Consider the following 20,787-nt stretch of genomic DNA (forward strand, 5'->3'; position numbering starts at 1 on the left):
GAAGCCTTGATGATTGCTTTCTCTCTTGCTTGGGCTTGTCCTCACCTGAGCTCTGATACCATGTTAATTTTTGAGTTAACATGTTCTTTGCTTAGGTCAGTTACTTCATTAATCCATTAGCCCATTATTAATTCCAGTAATCCATTAGCAGTCACATTAACCATTATCATTATGACAGTAACTGATGAAAGAATATCAAACATAAATGCAGAAGACAAGCCAAGACAAAAGGACACCAGTTTTGATGGATGCCAGGGAAAAACCCCAAGATGGGGAAAACCCTTTGATTAATTCTTCTTATTATTATATCAAATGTTCAGCAAAGAGAGAGTACAATAAAGTCAAAATTGACTTGCCAAATGATGATCAAAGCAGCCCTGTCAAATCTGTAATTTTCTGCAGTAGACAACAACAGTCAAATTCTTCCCAACCCAGAAATTCAACGATGGTCAACGCAACAACAAACAGTCATCTTTGGAGCTCGGTCAAAAGTAGTCAAACTCGGCCTTCTGAAGTGGTTGATGTGGCAGACCTTGACAATTTGCACATGTGAGGGCATAAATTCAAAAACACATTTCTGCATATCCGAATTTGATGATCTTTACGTCGATTTTGGTCCTCTCAAAAAGAGGAATTCAATGCAATAATCATCCCCATCAAATGAGCTGTCCAAAGTGGAATTTGGCGCTAGTTGCCACTTTTAACAGTATTGCATGCCCCTTAACGTGCATGCACCAATCTTAGTATATTTCCTGCTTTGCCACCTTCAGTTCAAGATTCAGTTCAGTTTCTTGTTCAATCAATTTCCTATTTCCAGTTTACTTTTCTAGTTATAGAAATAGGTGCATGAGTTGACCTAGTTTAAGTAGGGCACTGATCTCTAGGGGATAACACTTTCTTGTATGCATGCTTGCTACGTCTTTTTGAGCATTCTAATTTAGGCATTCTCTCACACAGGGCCTAAGTAACCGGATTCGTTCTGGAGGGCCCACGAATCTGAATCCGTCATCTCAGACATGATTCGCTGCAAAATCGTGTCCAAAATTTATGACATGTTGAATCCGAAGTGGACACGTCAAATCCCTCCATGTGTCACGAAATTCAGAATCATGTCCCGATTTTAGGCATCGTGTCTTGTTTCTAGGACTCGTTTTGGCGGAAAAGTCACCTGCACGGGTTACAAAAGCACGCATTTGTTCATTACAGCCACAGTGTTTATCATTTCGCAAGCGTTTTTGGAGCTGTTGGCAAGTGAAGAAGGGTTTGGAGCAAAGAGTTAAGGGAGTAGAGCGTTCGGCATGGAGATTCAAGCACCAGGAAAGTGCATTTCACCTCCATTTTTTTGCATTTCTTATTCTATTACAGCAGTTTGTATATGATTTTTTGTTTACAAATTTGTGCATGTTTTGTTCATTTCTTTTACAGTATTCATGGCTCAATCAAAGACAGCAGTTAGGGCACAAAGGAAGGGCAAGAATTTCATGGTTGGAGATGCCCCTCCTCCCCCAATATCATCAGAGTCTGCTGCAAGTAATGTTGAAGGAAAAGGAGGACCTAAAGACTCTAAAGACAATGATAAATATCCATTGTGGAAATATGTCACAAGAGAGGAGGGGCCAAACCATTGTTTTACGAAACGGCCGGGTTGACTCCGAAACGGCCGTTTCGTTCCGGGTCACCCAAAAAAATTTCAACTCGGCCCTATGACCCGGCTCGGTGACCGGGTCAGCTATGACCCGGCCGAGTCAGCCAATGACTCGGCCGGGTCATAGCTGACCCGGTCAACCCGGCCGGGTCACGTCAAAAAACGGCCGTACCGTTTGGAACCCGCTGGGCAGCGTTTTAACTTAAAAAAAATTAATTTTTTGCTGATTTTTGGCTGATTTAGTTAGGGTTTGTGGACATGAAAAGGTTTATGTGATTAGTTAAATGCATTTGGGGTCCATTTCCCCCTCCCAAACTCTATTTAAGACAGCCAAATGCTCTCATTTCACTCACAGCAGTCTTATGCATTTGAGTGAGAGTCTTCTTTGAGAGTTAGTGAGCAGTTCTTGAGCTTGTTTTGGAGCAGCAGTGAGGAGTCTTGGAGGAGCATTGTAGCTGGAGTGAGGAGCTTCTTGGGCAGCCATTTGGAGCAGCATTGAGGAGCTGATTTTTGGAGCAAGTTTGAGGAGGCAGTTTGTGCCTGGAGGTATTTTTTTCCACCTCTATAAATCTGTTTTTACTTATTAAATTTTAGGTGCATATAAAGATAGCTTAGAGAGTGTTTTTAGTCAAATAAATGAACATTGAATCAATTTTTATTTATTTTTTTCATTTTCAGATTGTTTTCCTAGTCAAAAAATGGCACCTAGAGCAAAAGATGCTGCTTGGGCATATGTTGAAATGGTTGATGATGAGATGTGTTGCAAGTTTTGCCATAGGAAAATTAAGTCAGGTCCTGGGGGGATTCATAGGCTGAAACAACACTTGGCAGGGATTAAAGGCAATATTACTGCATGTAAATCCCCCGAAATTGGGGAGATTAGAAAGACTTTGTTGGAAAGCTTTGAAAAATTTGAAGCAGATAAGACTAGGCAAAAAGAGATACAGGCTGAAATTGGGAGGAAGAGGGAGATACAAAGAATGATGGCTGCCAACCCCCACTATGAGTTTGAGGGTTCTTCCTCTATCCCTCAAACTGATGCATCAAACCCTTTCCGTTATGTTCCTCCCTCTTTTGCTTCTGTTCAAGATAAGGGAAAGGGTAGAATGAAGGGTGATGGGACTATCAAAAGTTTTTTCACTCACTCAGGCTCCTCTCCATCAGATGCACATGGTCCTGAAGTTAGTAAAGGTCTTTCTCAGCCCACTTTAGATGACCATTGGAAGAAAGAATTGAGGGAGACTGCTTGTGACTACATAGCTAGATGGTGGTATGATGCTGATATCCCCTTTAATGCTGCTCGTTCACCATATTATGAGCCTATGTTTGAGGCCATACATGCTGCTGGAAAAGGCTTCAAAGGCCCTACTATGCAAGAGCTAAGGGGGGTTCGTTTGCAGAAAGAAATTACATCAATTAATGAGTATTTGCAAGATTTCAAGGAATCATGAGCAAGAACAGGGTGTACCATCATGTCAGATGGATGGACTGATCAAAGAAACCGTACCATCATAAACTTTCTTGTCTTCTGCCCACAGGGAACCATGTTTTTAAAATCAGTTGATGCATCTGATAAGGTAAAAGATGGCCACTACTTGTTTCAGCTATTGGATGAGGTTATTCAGGGTGTGGGGGTGGCTAATGTTGTTCAAATCATCACAGACAATGCCTCTAACTATGTTCTTGCTGGTAGACTGTTAGAGGAAAAACACAAGACCATCTTTTGGACCCCATGCGCTGCACATTGCATAGACCTCATGCTTGAGGATATTGGGAAATTAGATTGGGTCAGAAACACTGTAGATAATGCCAAAAGCATAACAAAATTTATCTACAATCATACACTGGTTTTGAGTATCATGAGGAAACACACTGGAGGCAAGGATATTATTAGGCCTGCCATCACTAGATTTGCTACACATTTTTTGACATTGCAATCTATGCTTTCCCAACATAGAAACTTGCAAAAGATGTTTTCCAGTGATGATTGGAATAATAGCAGTTGGTCTAACAAACCAGAAGGCAGAGAATTGAGAAGGAAAGTCCATGATGAAACTTTTTGGAGAAAGGCAACAGAGATTGTGAAGGTTGCTGAGCCACTAGTTAAGGTGTTGCGGTTGGTGGATGGGGAAAGGTTGGCTATGGGCTTCATTTATGAGGCTATGGATCAAGCAAAGGAGCAAATAAAGGCAGCATACAAGGATAGAGTGGCAAAGTATGGGCCCATTTGGGCAATCATTGATGAAAGATGGAACAATCAACTCCATCGCCCTATACATGCAGCTGGGTATTTTTTGAACCCACGGTATCATTATAAAGCTAAGGAGTCAGGAGCTTTGAGGGGGGAGGTCAGAGATGGACTGGTTGATTGCATTGAGCGCATGGTCCCATCGGAGTCTGATCAGCTACTGATACATCAGCAGGTCACATCCTTCACCAATGCAACAGGTACCTTTGGGAAGAACCTAGCAAAGATTGCAAGAGAAGCAGATGAGCCAGGTAAACAAAAATTTCAATTTTCAATTTCTCAATTTCAAGTTAGATATAATTTGTAATTTTGTTGAGCTTCAGCCTTCATCTAACTCATAATTCATTACACTCCTATGTTTTTTGCAGCACAATGGTGGGAGGCCTTTGGTGGCCAGTGCCCTGAATTGCAAAGGTTTGCAATTCGTATTTTGAGTCAAACTTGCAGTGCATCTGGGTGTGAGCGCAATTGGTCTGTCTTTGAGAGGATTCACACAAAGAAGAGAAACCGTTTGGAGCAAAAACGGTTGAATGATCTAGTTTTTGTCCAATACAACCTTCGGCTCAGACGGAACCAATTGCTGAACAAAAGACCTGATTCAGATCCCATTGTGTTGGAAGACATTGATCCAACATCAGATTGGGTAGTGGAGAGTCGTCTACCAGAGTTTGATCCTGATGAGGATCTTGATGAACTTGATGTTGGAGATCCACTACAGCGTGTTCAGTTGAATGCAGATCCCAATCCACCAGCCTCAGTCTCACAGCCAGCTAGTAGGACTCCAGTTGTAGGTGCTTCGCCTTCCTCTGCTCAGCCACGACAGAAGCGCAGCCGCATTTGTACTCTATCTCAGCTTGCATCTGCTTCACAGCCTAGTGGTACTGGTACTGGCACCACTTCTACAGTTGCAGTTGGAGACGATGATGATGAGGAGGAGCCATGGGGCCCCTTGTCTGGCTCTGCCTCTGATGATGATGATCCAGAGATTGGTCGAGATGATCTTGGCTCCTCTGGCAGTAGCCAGTAGCTACTAGCCTCCTTGGTTATTTGTATTTTGTTTTGACTCTTGAGTCTTTGATCATGTATGACAGACTACAGTTGACTATGTATTTACTATTGCCATTGGCCCTTGGGTACACCGTACCATTTTGATATAATGGATTGGTTCATGAGCCTACTTTGATCATATGTTGTCTTCCATGTATATTATAATGTTGTGTGTTTGGAAACTTGAATGAAAATATTTAAAATTATGTTTAAACTATTTAAAATTATGTTTTTTTATAAAAAAAATAAATATTTAATGTATTTTTTACAACGACCGAGTCATTGAAATCGAGCCGGCCGAGTCATTGCCGTTTCCGTTTCCATTTCCGAGTCGATCCTCGGCCGAGTCCGAATCCGAGTCCGTTTTGTAAAACATTGGGCCAAACACCATGGGAAAGGGGGGAGGCAATGTGCAACGGAAATGCAACTTTTGTCAAATTTCTTTCAAAAGACATATTACCGTGTGAAATCACATTTGTTGGCTTTACCAGGTTGTGGGATTGGAGCTTGTAAAGCTGTTTCTTTACAAAAGAGAAAAGAATTGGAAAAGGAGTCCAATGTTGGTATGGAACATGTGGCTTCAAAATCAAGAAAACCCAAGAATGAAGACCCCCTTCCATTTTTGAGGAAAGCCACCACCAAATTTCCATTTGAGAGTTCTACTTCTACTAGGGGACAAGCATCAAAAAGAAGAGCACTTGGTCCAATAGACAAGATTTTCCAGAAAGAGAGACGGGAAGAGCTTGATCTCACCATTGCCTTCTTCTTCTAGCAAAACTTCATATCATTTAACGTTGCACGCTCACCTCTATTTATTGAGATGTGCCGAGCTCTAACTCAAGGGGCTCCAGCAGGGTATGTGCCTCCTGGGTCAGAGAAGCTAAGAACCACATTGTTAACGAAGGCAAAAAAAAAGAGGTGCAAAAAATGCTTGAGCCTATTGTAGCATCATGGCCAACATCTGGGGTTAGCATTGTTTCTGATGGATGGACAGATCCAGCACGACACCCAATCATCAACTTCATGGTGTCTTCCTTGAGTGGTCCAGTTTTCATGAAAGCAGTGGATACACTTGGTTAATACAAGGATGCACAATTTATTGGTGAGTTATTTATTAAAGTTATTGAAGATGTAGGTGTTGATTCTTGTGTGAAAATCATTACAGATAATGCACCTGTTTGCAAGGCTGCTGGCATGATTGTGGAAGTTAAATATCCACAAGTGTTTTGGACACCTTGCATTGTCCATTCATTGAACTTAGCACTGAAATCCATTGCTTCTGATGTGCTTTGGATTGGAAGCATTATTGAGGATGCAAGACATATCCGTAACTTTGTCATACAAATGCCCTCACTATCTACAAGGAATACACCAATCTATCATTGTTGAAGATTGTTGATACACGGTTTGCATCTTCATTCATGATGTTGAAGAGGTTGAGGGAGGTCAAGACCGCTCTTAGGTCCATGGTTATTTCTGAGTTTTGGTCTTTTTGGAGAAAGACAGATCAGGTAGCCTCTAAAAGAGTGAAGGACACAGTGCTAGATGATGCTTAGTGGGAGAGGGTAGATCTAATTATTCGGATCATGGACCCTATCATTTCTTTGCTTCAATTTGCAGATACAGAAAAACCCATCCTAGGAGAGGTTTATGAGGGATGGGATTCCATGATTGAGTCTGTGAGGAGCATTATTCTACAAAGTGAGTGTCCCGAGTATGAGACATCACCAGAGACCTTCTGTGATACCATACATGATATTCTTGTCAACAAATGGGACAAGAATTGTACACCTTTACATTGTTTGGCTCACTCATTGAACCCCAAATACTACAGCCATGAGTGGCTGAATGGTGGACCTTCCCGCAGATTCCCTCCTCACATGGATGGAGGAATCTCACAGGGGAGGAAAGAGGCATTCAGGCGGATTTTTCAAGATAGTGCATTGCTTGCTGAGGTGGAGGATGCCTTTGTTTTCCACTGGCAATGGTTGATTTGGAGGTTATGATGTGATTAGAGACAGGGGGGCTAAGAAGGCCTATTCTTGGTGGGCAAATCATGGGGCAACAAGCCCTCCTCTTCAGCAGTTAACCATGAGGCTCCTCTCTCAGGTGACTTCATCCTCTTGTTGCGAGAGGAATTGGAGCACATATGGGAATTTGTATAGTGTGAAGAAGAGCAGGCTTGAGCAATCCAGGGCAGAGACAATGGTGTATGTGCACACCAACCTTCGTCTTATTTACAGGCAGAGGGAAAGTGGTTGAGGGGAGAGACAAAGATGTGGGATGTCTTTCTTGATGATATGGGTCTGGACACCAGTGTTGAGTTGGCATTGGCCAACATGGATCTCAATGATCCAGTGCTAGAGCCTGTTAGATTTGATGACTTAGAGGGGTCAACCTCCACACCAGCAGATGCAGAGGCGACTATGGATACAGGGGAGGAGGAGGATGCAGAGGAGAGCAGTGGGGACCATGATGATGAGGACATTGATGCTGATTCTAACGCTGATTCTGATGCTGATTGATGCCTTGAGGCCTGTATACCTGTAGTTGTTTTATATTTTCTATTTCTATTTGCCATTGGCTTGCACCAGCACTACCTAGGTAACACATTTTGATTTGATGACTTAATGAGAAAACTACAGTTGTCAGTGTGTTTATCTTACTATCTTGTAGTTGTAAGTTGTCTTTCAGTTATGAATTATGAATCATGATTTAATAGATTTATGTGACCAATACCACTAACATGTATTTGAATATTGTATGTACTATGCATGCTAATAGCTATAGATGAAGATCTATGTTTGAAATCAATAAATTTGTATCATTAATTAAAATTTGTGTAAGAAATATCTAATTTTTAATATATATATATATATATATATATTTTAATAAAATAATATATAACAAATCCTACGTGTCCTGTTCCGGGGGGTCAACGTGTCCAAATCCGACACCATGAATCCCGAATCCTACGAATCCCGAATCCCCGTGTCAAGTGACTTAGCACAAGGCCTAGAGCACAATTCCCTAAGCTAGAACTAAAATCAGAGTTAGAGTTTGGTTTTCTAACCAAGGGGCACCACAGCGATATAGTGCACTGATTGTAACCCTAGCTCTTCCTGCTCTATAAAGGAGTGGGAGGGTCTTCCACTGTGTTGGTTACCAAGATTAAGTTTTGAGCTACAGCGTTTCAGTTTACTGTTTTTTAAATTTAATATAAATAGTCATGCAGAGTTGAGAGTTCAGTTTTCTGTTTAATTTCTGTGTTTCCAGCAGAGCATGTGTTTGTAGAATCTGGTATTCAGAGATTGCGGTTTTGATAGGGTATCAGATTTGAGTTACCTAAGGTTTAGGGTAATTCTTTTATCGTGGAATCTCCATAATATGGTCTGAAAAAACAGAGATTGCAGTTTTAATAGGGTATCAATTTTGAAGTTACCTAAGGTTTAGGATAATTCTTTTAGTGTGAAATCTGCATAATACGGTCAGAAAAAACATGGTATTAGAGCATTTTTTGCTGAAACGTTTAGAAATCCATGTATAGATAGGAGCCAGGACTGCAAGGGAGGGATGCCCAAGCTTCAGTTAGCGAAGAAGATCCGGACCTGTAAAGGGTTGTAGGGTGTGATGCCCAAGATGCTCCAAGGATTAGAGTGTTATTTCTGCGCCTCAAATCTGTTTTCGTGTTTGTTTGAAGAGTTACAGTAATTAAGAGTCACTGTCTCCCAGATTGTCACATATTGGAGGGTGCCCCAACTTTTTTCTCTTCGAAGACATTGAACTGCATTACCTTGTAGAGTATGTCATACTTCCTAAAGGCCCCCGGGCGTTGGCCAAGCATAATAGGAAATCAGTCAAATCAAGATAAATTGTTATGGATTTGGTGAAGGACAGACCAATCCCTCACATTGCCGAGAAGAAAACAAGTAGGGATATACATACCTTGTGCCAGAGGGAAACATGTCAAGGAGAATGCTATTAAAGAACAAATTGCTCAATACCTGCATGAGAAACACTGGTTCATTAGCCAGCTATTTGATAGAGAAAACAACCTTGAGAGATCAGCTAACTGCAGTAGGTAAAAATATAGAAGAAAATGAGATAGTTCAGATCAAAATGTTCCACCAAGACCCAGGTGCCGGGAGACGCACATGGGGTACATGTGAGAGTACCCTCAAATTTTAGGGAAATTTTGGGGCTGCGGGGTGGACGTAGGGGTATTTATATATATATATAGATATATTTCAAGTTCATATTCATTGTCCAATAACGAAAGCATAAATATTAAATAGATGGATACCAATACATTGAAAATTGAAATTTGATCCACAAAAAATTTAAATTCATAATTAAATTAAATAATGACATACACTGATCCATCCTCATCATTCATTTTGATGCATACATCATTCATATGACATACTCATTATTCATTGATACCATGAGATTCAATAAAAAAATTCAATAATGAAATATTCAAATACATTGATCCATATCATTCATCATTCTACAACCGACATTGTTTTAAAAGTTAAATTCATCATTCTAGAATCTAAAGTGAAAGCAAAACATACTAGTATATTACCATATACTATATACTAGATACTAAAGTTTTAGGGGGGACGCCCATACGCACCCCTTTTGGGGAGTCTTGTCCCCCACACTGAGGAAATGCACCTTCTTGCGTCTCCCCAAGACTCCCAAAAAGGGTGAGTGGGGAAAAGCACCCCCAGTAGACTCCTCGTCCCGAGTGCATGGGGTGCGAGGGGTGCGTGCACACGACCCTGGGGGACGTGTCCCTGTGGAACACTGATATAAATAGCTTTGGCCCATCTTGGTATTGTTACCGCTCAAACTAGCAGGGGACCTAAGGGGTGTCCCTAAAGGGCAAGTGCTAGGGCAAGGGCAACAAATGGAGACTTTGCCCACTGTCACCTCAGCTAAGGCTCCCTTCTATTTACAGACTTTCACCGATGGGAGGAGACCTGATATGTGTGGAGTCACTAATGAATGATAAGTCAGTGGATATGTGTGACGCAACGCCTTTCCCAAAAAAGTTTGAAGGATGGAGCTTGCTTGCTTTCTAAGCAATGTACTTTGTATTTCTAGGGAAAGGAAGAGAATTTTGAGGGTTCAGTTTATGGGAATAGGCTTGTAAAGGAGTTCCCCAATCCCTAAAATCCTTGTTAGAATTGGTATCTCGGATGGTTCTTGAAAAATGGTCTTTTGAAGTAGTGGGACCACACGGGGCCAAGTGGACTCGGTCTAGGATATGAGGAAGGTATGAAGCAACCAATGATATTTTTACCCTACACAAGGTGGGGGAAAGGATCAAGAAAATAATTTCACTTAAAGATTTTGTCTTGACCCTATGAGGTACTAGCCTTAGGGATGGCAGGAAAAGTTTTGATCCTGAAGCTAGGGCTTGACTTTTCTTCCAGCTCCACCGTCGAAACGGCTTCAAAATTGGAGGGGAGCAAGAGGAAATACTAGCACAGGAGACCCTAGGAGATCGAATTTTTTTATGGCTAGCTTGTCGGGAAATTGATGCCCTAGTCACCCTAATGTGGCTAGTCCCGAAAGAATGTGAGAAAATGTGGATTTTAGTGACCACCCTTGGTAGATCAGTGCCTTAATCTTTGGGAGAATGGAGTTTATGTTGAGTAAGAGTAGGATTTCTTGGTTTCCAGTCAAGGAGGCCTCAAGATCACTTTGTTTGCCTTCTAGGTCAAGAAGAAGCAACCTTGCAGCTTTTATACTTCGATGTGCAAGAGAAATGGCTTGTCAAGGTCAAATTTTACCCCTAGGAAATTTCGCTCCTATTACATGCCCCATACATTGAAGGAAATGTTATAATAGAGACATATTCTACAATATTAAATAGTAAATGCATGCAGCAATTATGCCCTAGAACAGCGAAAATCCCAATCCAACATATACGACAAAAGTAAATAAGAATAACATCAAAAGCAAGTACTTACATGTAATAGAGTATATCCAGCCATTCACAATTGAAAATAAAGAAGCTCCAAAAGCAGATATACCAATATTCATATATCAAAGCTCATCCATAAAATCTCCAATTCATCCTTAGAAAAAGTGCGAAAATCTCAAGACAGAGATAAGATATCCCAAACCAAACTGATGATGAGAAATGAACTCATCTCACTCCTATTTATACACAACTTAGGAGTTTGAATTAGCCTCCTTGGCCTACATGAGCCCAAAAATAAAACAATGTGCTAATAATAAAACCTTTAGTGATAAGCCCGCCAAACTACCTCATAAATGGAGAATTAAGCCTCTCAATAAGCCTCTCAAGAGGTCAAATAATAATCTGTGCATGTCGTAAGGCCCTCTAAGAGGCCTAATGAGGTCCATGGGTGCCACAATGAAGAATATGACCCTCAAAAGCAGTGGACAAAGGGTTGGCCCCTTGTAATAATCTGTGGTGCTCCAAATGACATGTGGGGGCACACAGGTGTCCTCGTGGGTCTCCAAACTAATCGAAGATGTTGTAGATCGATTGCAAGGGCTAGGATGATGGTGTAGGTGATGCCACATCATCGTACAAGTCCTAGTTCATCTGCCAAGTGTATGGTGTAGAGTTGGGGCCAGCTAGGCATGACAGATTACGTGCATCCTCCTCGTCCAATAAGTGAACCACGCGCAAACTCTAAATGGTTGTGGGGATCCATGGAGTGCAATTCGCCGTTATGGAGACCCATGGCCCTCAACGCTCACCCTACATGTGCCAATGTAGCCCTCTAGAGGATTAGGACCCCGTATAGGGAGACCAAACCCAAATGCAAACCATTTGCAATCTTGCATAAGATCCAATGTGTACCCTAGACTTCTAACACAAGTCATTAAAGAAATCGAATAAGTGAGCTTACCTAATCATGGACCACAGGTGGGGACTTCATAATGGCCTACCCTTCCATAATGGGCTTCGGGATGTGCCAATGTCTCCTAAACTCCAAATGGGGTTAATCAAGTACTCTATTAGGTGGTTTCTACTTCTAAAGGGGATAATATATTCAAGGTACACCCTTCAAAAGGTGGTGGCATGTGACAGGTAGGTGAGTGAAGTAGGGAATGAGAGAGAGCAGCCTTGGGTCACATGTTGGGGTACAAGGGTAGCTAATAAGAGGGAAGCCCACACTTGGGTTTATAATGTATAAGAGTGAGCAATCATGGTACATGAGGTGCCCCGACCTTGATTTTTCCACCCTTCTTTTATGCCTTTTGCTTTTTATGATTTTATTTGATTAACTGCTCGGGGCTCAAGGGGTTAGAGCATGATGTATAAGATATAGCAGTGAATTCCCCTTTTTAAGGTGGGGTGGTTCATTGCCCACCAAGGGTTGGGACAATCATGAGTTCCTATATGATGAAGAAGGCTCATAGAACCTGTAGGAACCAGGGTGATGGCCATGATGATTGGGTAGAGCTCATGTATTGGCTTTTGCCCACGTGCTAAATGTTTTTGTCCCAGCCATCTTTTGCATTTTATGGTACTTTTCTTGTTGAATGTGGCCATATATGCTTTTAACTTTTTTTTTCAGCTGAATCAACCTCCGAGCTTCATTCTAGGCCATGACCCAAGGTGTGGGCAAGGGGAAGGGGCAAGCTAACCCTATGTGGACCCAATGGAGGAATGTGGACCTAGGCGTGAAAAAAGATGGGTGGGGTAATAATGAATGGAAAGAGGAAATATAAGCAGAGAAGGGGAGCGGGAACCAAAATCAGGGTTTCCCGTGAAATACCATCCCTGGAACCAAATGGTCCATAAAAGAGATCCCACGGGACTAGAATGCAAGGTTAATTCCTAAAAGGGGTTTACGGGACAGAAGCACTGACCTAGCCCATTCTTTCCGTTGAATCCCCCCATTAATCCATAACCAAAAGTGTCCAAGATAAGCAAACTACAATACTCAATTTCCAAATGACAAGCATAACTTTAGATTCGGGAGGCCCACCATCAAACATATAATCATGGTAGAGATGGGCAAGGGACCACATGGCTGGCTCAGGTGCCGGAGAGATGGAACAATGAGCTAGCCAGTGGCTGCAAGGGGATGCTGGCTGCCCACTGAGGTCCATCTTAGAAAAAAAAATCTCCTAGGGATATTACCCACAAAATGGTGGGTGACGGGTATCATTTTGTACATTGTATATGTGCTCATGAGAAACGACCCTCATTCAAAGGCTTGTGGGATGCATTTGTCGAGGATGAGATGAGATTGGAGACAATGTCAAGTTGTCAACCAGCAATGAGCATGTACTAGCCCTAGCCCTTTTCGGGAGACAATGTCAACCAGCTATGAGAATGTACCAACACTAGCCCTAGCCCTAGCCCTTATCGGAAGACAACGTCAACCAGCTACGAAAATGTACCAACACTATCCCTAACCCTTATCGAGAGACAACATCAACCAGCTATGAAAATGTACCAACACTAGCCCTCATTGGGAAGGTGAGGAAAGAAAATAAGATCCAGAAAGGGCCAAAACAAGAAGGAAAACTCTAGGTCTTCTAAGCAGCAAAAAAAGGGTTTGAGCCATATCAAGTGAAACATGCATTGCCATTTTGCTTCTTAGAGGTCCTAGAAAAAAGAAGGTGAGGAGTAAGCAGCAGCAACAACAAAAATAGTTTGCACAAAGTGCAGAAGCTTTACGTGTGAACAAGTTGACTGCCAAGTTCGATACAACCTTTGTTATGGTGTCATGCCTTTCCACCAACACAATCTCAGGTGTTTAATGGTATGTTCACAGTGGAGCCTCAAGACATATGAGAAGAAACAAATCGGATTTCTTCATATTAGAAGGACAAAATATAGGCATGAATGTGGATATCTTCACTAAGCCCGTAGAGAAAGGGAAGTTTGGAAGCTTCAAGTGTGAACAAGTTGAATAGGAAGGTGAGGAAAGAAAGCAAGATCCAAAAAGGGAAAAAATAAGAACGAAAACTCTGGGTCTTCTAACCAGCAAAAGAAGGACACCATATCAATTGTAACATGCATCGCCACTATGCTTCTTAGAGGTCCCTGAAAAAAGAAGGTGAAGAGTAAGCAGCAACAACAACAAAAATAGTTTGCAGGAAGTGCAGAAGCTTCAAGTGTTAACAAGTTCACTGCCAAGCTCGATACAACTTTTGTTGTGGTGTCATGCCTTTCTACGAAACACAATTTCAGGTGTTTAATGGCATGTTCACAGTGGAGCCTCAAGACATATGAGAGCAAACAAATCGACTTTCTTCATATTAGAAGGACAAAATATCGGCATGCATGTGGATATCTTTACTAAGCCCCTAAAGAAGAGGATTTTCAAGATGCTCAGGGAAGGACTGGGTTTGATGGAGAACACTTTCATCACTAACAAGGAGTATTAGATTTTTACATAGTTTAGCACCTACAATCTTCTCCATAGCACTAAAGAGTACACAGTCAATAGGTACAACATGTAACATACCTAGCCATCCAAGCTAAGGGACATTACCGCCGACAACTCTCTCTAATACCATAAAATCGAAATTCTTAAAACTCAATTGATACAACCTCTGATACCAAAATTAAGAAGCCCAACAGAGCCCCAATATCAACCAGATCCCAATAGTTGCTCTGATGGCATGGCCTGATCACCATACCAAGCCCAATTTCTACCATTTTGTATCCCTAGTACCTTGTACCCCAATTAAACTATGTCAAGCATAGATATATGTGAGTTCGATTCGTGGGTCAAACATGTCCGAACATGTGGGATTCGCTAGGCCCGCAAATCTGATTCGCCCAACAGCGTGTCCCAATTTTGGGACATGTGTCCCTCTAGAAATGTGTGTCGCAACTCCTTAAACCCTGATTTGGGTCGCTTTCTCTTCGTTGTTGTGTCTCTCTCTTGTTGTGGGTGTGTGGGAGCGAGTAGCAAAGGGTTTAGGAGCATTTTGGAGGTGATTCAAACAACCGTAAGTGCACAAGGTAACAATAATCAATGGTCTTTATCCAAGGCAACCCAGGGAGGAGTGCACAACCAGACCCACCTGGGATCAACATAGTAACAATAGTCGATGGTTATCTAGCTCTCACCAGAAAGCACCATAGTCCATAGTAAAAATGAATGAGAATAATGGAAGGAAAAATGGGAATTAGTAATTATGTTAAACTCCCAATTATTATGTGAATGTGTCCTTTTAGACAAGTGGCACCTCAAGGAACCTATTTTCTCACTTTAGGGAAACTTAGAATAAAAAGATGGTTTTAGGCTTTTAATATAATATTTCGCTTAGCCCCTTGGCCTAAACCCCCATCACTTAGCCCTTAGCCCCCATTCCCACTCATGGAGTCCTAGGCCCCCCTCTATCTTGTCTGACTTGGTCTGCAACAACAGTGTATTTTTACCAATCAATGTGATTACATTTTACATTTGTTAGGCTCACTGGCCTTTCCACACATATGCACTCTGGTCTAAAACCACACAAGCACTCTGGTGTCAAAACTCATATACATAGGCATGTTGGCCTTACAAAAATATATTCATGGGCATGCATGCCCAACACAATCCTGGTTCACCAACCTAATTATAATATGTACACTTACACAGGGGGCCACACTAGAGTCGTTACATAGCAATAGGCTTGTACAACAATAAGGGTGCATTTAAGACAAATCCATACAACAACAATTATGGCAACAGTTGGCCTAGGTTCCAGTGCACAGTAGAGAGAGAGGGAGGCACAATTAATTATGTAGGTGAGAGGAGGATGTATGTATTCCCTCAACATGCATGCACCAATCTTAGAATATTTCCAGTTTTTCCACCTTCGGTTTACTTAGTTCTTTATTGTTCTAGATTTAGCAAGTTCCAGTTTCACTCCATTTTCTAGTTCAGTTAGTATTCTAATTCCAACTTACTTTTCTCGTTATCCAAAAAGGTGCATGAGTGACCTAGTTTAAGTAGGACTCACTATCTCTAGGAGTCAACAATCGCTTGTATGCATGTTTTCTGCTCCTTGTTTAGCACTTTAATCTAAGCATCTTTGATGCAAGCTTAGGGAACACTTAGCTAGAATTCAAGTTAGGACCAGGGTTTAGTCTTTTAACATAGGTGCATTGATCACAAATGTAGCTCCTCCTATAGTCCATAAAGGAGTGAAAGCGTCTTCCACTGGGTCAGTTAAGGAGATTAAGTTTTGAGCTCTAGCATTTTAGTTTACTGTTTTCCAGATTTGATATAAAACAGTGATGCAGATTTGAGAATTCAGTTTTGTATATTTGTTAGTGTTTACAGCAGCAAAAGTTTGTAGAATCTGGCATTCAGAGGTTTCAGTTTTGATAGGGTTTAAATTATAAGGTTACGTAGGATTTAGAAAAATTCTTAGTGCCGAATCTGCATACAATGGTCTCAAAATTTGAAGCTGGAAATAACATGGTCCTTGTCTTTCTTAAATGAGTGTGCACATATACGAATTCTCTCCAGTTAGGGGAATTGTCACGTGGCATGTGTGCTGTGAACTCTAAGCAATTATGAGCACAAAATTTCACGAAAAACAGTTCCTTGTATTACTTTGGAACATTTATTTCGCAATAGTGAGCTTTCAAAATTTTCAAAAAAATGCTAGCTTGTAAAGTACACAAAAGCCAAAGGATTAGCAAAGACATTAGCAAACATGGAGTATAGCTCTTCCTTCATTTTTCTAAAAACAACGAACAGATTTTTATACTATCAATGAAATGAGAAAGCAGTTCTTGTTCAACCAAATAGAAGTCGGACACAATTTTGAAATTTTTAATATATAAATTAGGACAAGACTAAAAACTCTGAAATAAGTATAAACCTATTACATTGCAAAGACTAGAATTATATTTTTACCATAATACAATCTCAAACAATGAAGATGCGTAAAAGAAAATTAATAATCTGTCTTGTGATGTTCTTTTTTTAATTTAATTAGACTTATAGGAAGGAGTAGGGCTGTGTTGACAAAGACAGCCACAACACAATCTAAAAATGTCAGAGTGGAGAGATACAGTCAGGATAAATATTACAAATAGAAGAATAAGAAGTGACAAGAGTTGTCTAGGCCCCTAGGTATTTCTGGCATTATATGTGTTGCCCATAGAGATCCATGAAGAAGATGTCAATAGGGGAGGTTAGAAAGGCAAAGTATTATCCTCCCCGCTCAAATTCAAATCCTGCTTGTGACAAGTTTCACTCTCTGTGAGCCTGTGGGCCACAAGGAATATATTACCCTTGTTTACAGGCTGGAAGTTGGGTGCTTGATTACAAGTCAAAAAAAATCCATGGGCAAGAGCGGTGTACTAAAGTTCTTACAAAAAGGAATTCTGATAAACAATAGTGACAGCCACATCGCTACTTGCAACTTCTGAATCACAATGACATACTAGCATCCATGGTAATATCATTGAAACTGAAAACCAAAGTTCGACCTTGAGAACCATATGAGGGCTTGCTTTTCTCAATCAAAGACCCCTGTCAATCTGAACCTAATTGCCTTGCTAAACTAGAGGTTGCGATAAGCAAATTTCATATATAGAAACTACACAAAGCCCATACTAAAAAGAATTAAGGCAAAAGAATGCTTTGAGATCTCTCCGTAATGTGTAAAAATAATAAAATGCTCACTGATGCAGAACGGATTTAAAAATAATTGAAACTTTGAATATCTTTCCATAATATTCGTTTGCATATCATCTGCAGTTAAATTGCCTCACCAATAGATTAAACTAGCGATTGCCACATTCAAAAGCAGATATGGTGCCCAGAGGCTAGACCAAATTCATTATACAAAGAGATGCAACGCACATTATATTAGGAAAATGCATTTCCGTATGTCAAGAACGTGTAAAAATCATAACTGATACTGCTGCGGTTGAAAACAACAACAAAAAAATTGTTTGTCTCACAATATTTTTATTGTGTGGCCATCTGCATTCCCGATATTACACAAGGCGAAAAAGCTCTGCTATGTAGATATAGTCAAATACCAAAAAGGTAACCGGTGAATTTGAGATCGTAAAGGGAAAAAAATTATACATGAATAGCTCTTAAATTGAAAATATAAGCTAAACCCACCGAGTCTACGGAGGGAAGCATCCACTAACTGAAGCTCAAATACTCGACAACATGTTCCTCCTTAGCATCAAACTTGCTGATGTTGGGAAGCCGAGCTTCTGACTTAAGAAGCTCCACTACACTAGCCAAAGAACACCACTCTTCCGTTGCTTTAGAATAGCGCTTGACCATTTTTTCTATGGACTTCAACTCATCATGAAATTCAGAGAACAGAACCAGACTGGAATAGTGTTCATCAAAAACAAGACTGACCCATTCTAATATCAAAGACAAGGAAGGAACCCACCTGGAAATTTTAGTGTTCGGCGTGGCGGCAAGGGGCAGAGGACCCATCAAATGACTTTTGGTATACTTTGTCAGCCATTTTCCGAGGTACCGCAACAGCTTCAGTACCTCCGCCGTGTCCAGCTCGCAAATAACGGAAGACAACACGGTCTCGTCCGGCGACGAAGAAACAAGGCAATGCAAGCACAAATCCGCGGCCGAGAATCCGTCAACAGCCGCGGCAAGCAATACGGCAGTGAACTCCAAGGAGTATAATTCACTTCTGGTTTTCAGTTTCTTCGATTGAATGCAGCGTTTCTTCATGTCGGAGGCAAGTTTTATTGCCAGATGTGCTTCATCCTTCCATTCGTCTCTGACCGCGGCCAGGGTTTTGTCGCTCTTAGGGCGAAGAAAGTACCTGAGGAGCAGGAGGAGGTCCGCAGGTCGAAAGTCGGCCGTGTTCTTGATGTACAGGCACAGGAGGTTGCCCCGGTTGTTCTCAACCAATTTATCCACGAGGCCGTGGCACGTATGCCATGAAAACAAGCCCTGAGAAAGCAGAATCTTTAACGGATCCCAAAGCTTTAGGGTTAGGCACCATCTCACTATTAAGTTAACGACATGGTTGCCAAGAAAAGGAGCCATGCTCTGCAATAAATGGAGGGAGGCATTTATGTCCGTTGCCGGAGTAGGTTTCGCTGCCTGGAGACCGAGTTTACTGCCAAGGTCGAAGAGATATGGGTTTATAACGCCAAAGAAGTCCTTCGGAGTTAAACCCTCGTTTTCATTAAGGTTTATGTTTTTCAGGCGATTATACAGTTCTGTTCCGACATCGATTACCTGGTCGTCTATAGGGCTCATTTTCCAGCTGGGCAATTTCCTGAATATTCCTATGGAACCAGAATTATCTTCAGGCTCCGCAACCCTGGACCCTTTTGCTTCGGCTTTGGCTTTAGGGGGGTTTCCGCTCTGCTTACCCACCGCCGCCACGAGATCAGAAATGATGGCATTGCCATTAAGGGTTATCAAGCATCTGTTTGACGGTAGTAAATCGTCATCAGCTTCTCCGCTATTCGCAACTGCCTTGCGGACAACATCGATCAATGGCGTCTGAGTTTCCATTGCTGCAAAACAATGGCGTGACTATGAGCTTCAGCTATATGCAAAGTTCACAGGTTATATGAAAGCCAAGAGTTAGATAAAAATTGTGATAAAACCCAAGTGGTAAGATCAAATTGGAAAGTTACAAAGGTCAATAACTCTTCACCGTGACAAAGGATCCGAACCTAAATTTTTTTCATTTAAATCATGTTACTAAATTCGAATATATTTTTCCATTTAAATCATAGTTATCAAATTCGGAATACGAATTGATTAGAAAAGAGACAACTTAATATATTATTTTTGTGATATTTAAAAAAAAAAAAAAAAAATTAACTTCAAAAAAAATAAAATTTGTTTTTAATGATGATGATGGTGGTGGTGGTTAACGTGCACTAAGATCAAATCTGTCTATCGAACCTATAATTTTCTTAGTTTTTAATTGTCTGGCTTCTCGTCTTTCTTGGCGAGATTGGTGCTATAGCTTTTTCTTTTTTCTCTACCGTCTTCCAACTTCCTTTATCTTGCATCTCCTTCATCTCTTCTGGTTCTTGGGACATTGGTATCTTAGCTTCGTGATCTGTTGTGTTCGTCCTTTTGAAGATAGTCGGAGAAGAAGTTTGGTCTAGGAGATCTGCTTTGCCGTTAAATGAAGATTTATTTTGTGCAGTATTCGAATCCTCATAACTGTTGATGCTTGACGGGTTGTCGAGTTCACTTTTTTGTTGTTGGGTGGGGCTTTCCCCCTGCTTGTCTTGAGAGTTGTTTCTTTCTTACCCGATTTCTTGCGATTCAGAGTTTTCTGGAAAGTATTCTTCCTTGATAACAATGTAATGTTCTTTTTGTGCTCCTTCCCACCATGTAGATCTATGGTGATTCTTTCTAGCAAAAAATTTCTCTGAGGCTTTTGGGCAATTTTTCGCTAGATGGTCTATCTCAAAGCAGGATCGACATCTGAAGAGGACACTTTCATAATCGAGTTTCTAGTTCCACACATAGTCTTTACTTGTTAGGTTTATTTCAGTTGGGAATCCGACGTTGAAGTCCATTTCCACACAGATGCGTGCATAGGTGGTTCTGGCATATTCCTCTGTTTCTGGGCACCTACAGTAAAATTTCTCAATTGCATTTCCAATGGCTTTTAGTGAGGAGAAATTCAAGAGATGCAAAAGTAGGTTTGGCAATCTCACCCAAACTGGTGTTGAGGTTATGACTGTTGTTGAGGCATCGAATGTTGGGTTCCATGGCTTCATGAATAGGCTTGAGTTTTCCCAAAACCAAGGGCCAGAATCTAAAATACATTGTGTGCTTTCAGGGTCTTCAAAATCTACTATAAAGAAACCCCTAGCACAGAGGTAGATATTAATTTCATCAGAAATGGCAGGCTT

General features: G+C 41.1%; 2 protein-coding genes across 2 annotated transcripts; one reads left to right on the forward strand and one right to left on the reverse strand.

Moving 5' to 3' along the window:
• Positions 1-3,189: 3,189 nt before the first annotated feature.
• On the forward strand, positions 3,190-16,273 carry LOC149180004 (uncharacterized). The gene is made up of 3 exons (XM_089413728.1): positions 3,190-4,144; positions 4,262-4,680; positions 16,220-16,273. The coding sequence occupies exons 1-3, from the start codon at positions 3,190-3,192 to the stop codon at positions 16,271-16,273; spliced, it is 1,428 nt and encodes a 475-aa protein (XP_089269854.1).
• Positions 16,274-18,058: 1,785 nt separating this feature from the next.
• LOC149180005 (uncharacterized) lies at positions 18,059-19,420 on the reverse strand. Its single transcript, XM_089413729.1, has one exon. It carries the CDS (start codon positions 19,418-19,420, stop codon positions 18,059-18,061), a length of 1,362 nt encoding a protein of 453 aa, XP_089269855.1.
• Between the last annotated feature and the right edge of the window lie 1,367 nt (positions 19,421-20,787).

Source organism: Pinus tabuliformis, chromosome 3_2, assembly GCF_031772625.1.
Source record: "Pinus tabuliformis cultivar Carrire ecotype Pingquan chromosome 3_2, CPIR1, whole genome shotgun sequence".
Lineage (NCBI taxonomy): Eukaryota > Viridiplantae > Streptophyta > Pinopsida > Pinales > Pinaceae > Pinus > Pinus tabuliformis.

Excerpts from the sequence above, each read along its gene's own strand:
- LOC149180004 (XM_089413728.1), top strand. The coding sequence starts at position 3,190 with ATGTTTTTAAAATCAGTTGATGCATCTGATAAGGTAAAAGATGGCCAC. Across the intron at positions 4,145-4,261 it reads AAGAGAAGCAGATGAGCCAG|CACAATGGTGGGAGGCCTTT; the intron begins GTAAACAAAAAT and ends TGTTTTTTGCAG. Across the intron at positions 4,681-16,219 it reads CAGCTAGTAGGACTCCAGTT|TGTTTACAGCAGCAAAAGTT; the intron begins GTAGGTGCTTCG and ends TATATTTGTTAG.
- LOC149180005 (XM_089413729.1), bottom strand. The coding sequence starts at position 19,420 with ATGGAAACTCAGACGCCATTGATCGATGTTGTCCGCAAGGCAGTTGCG.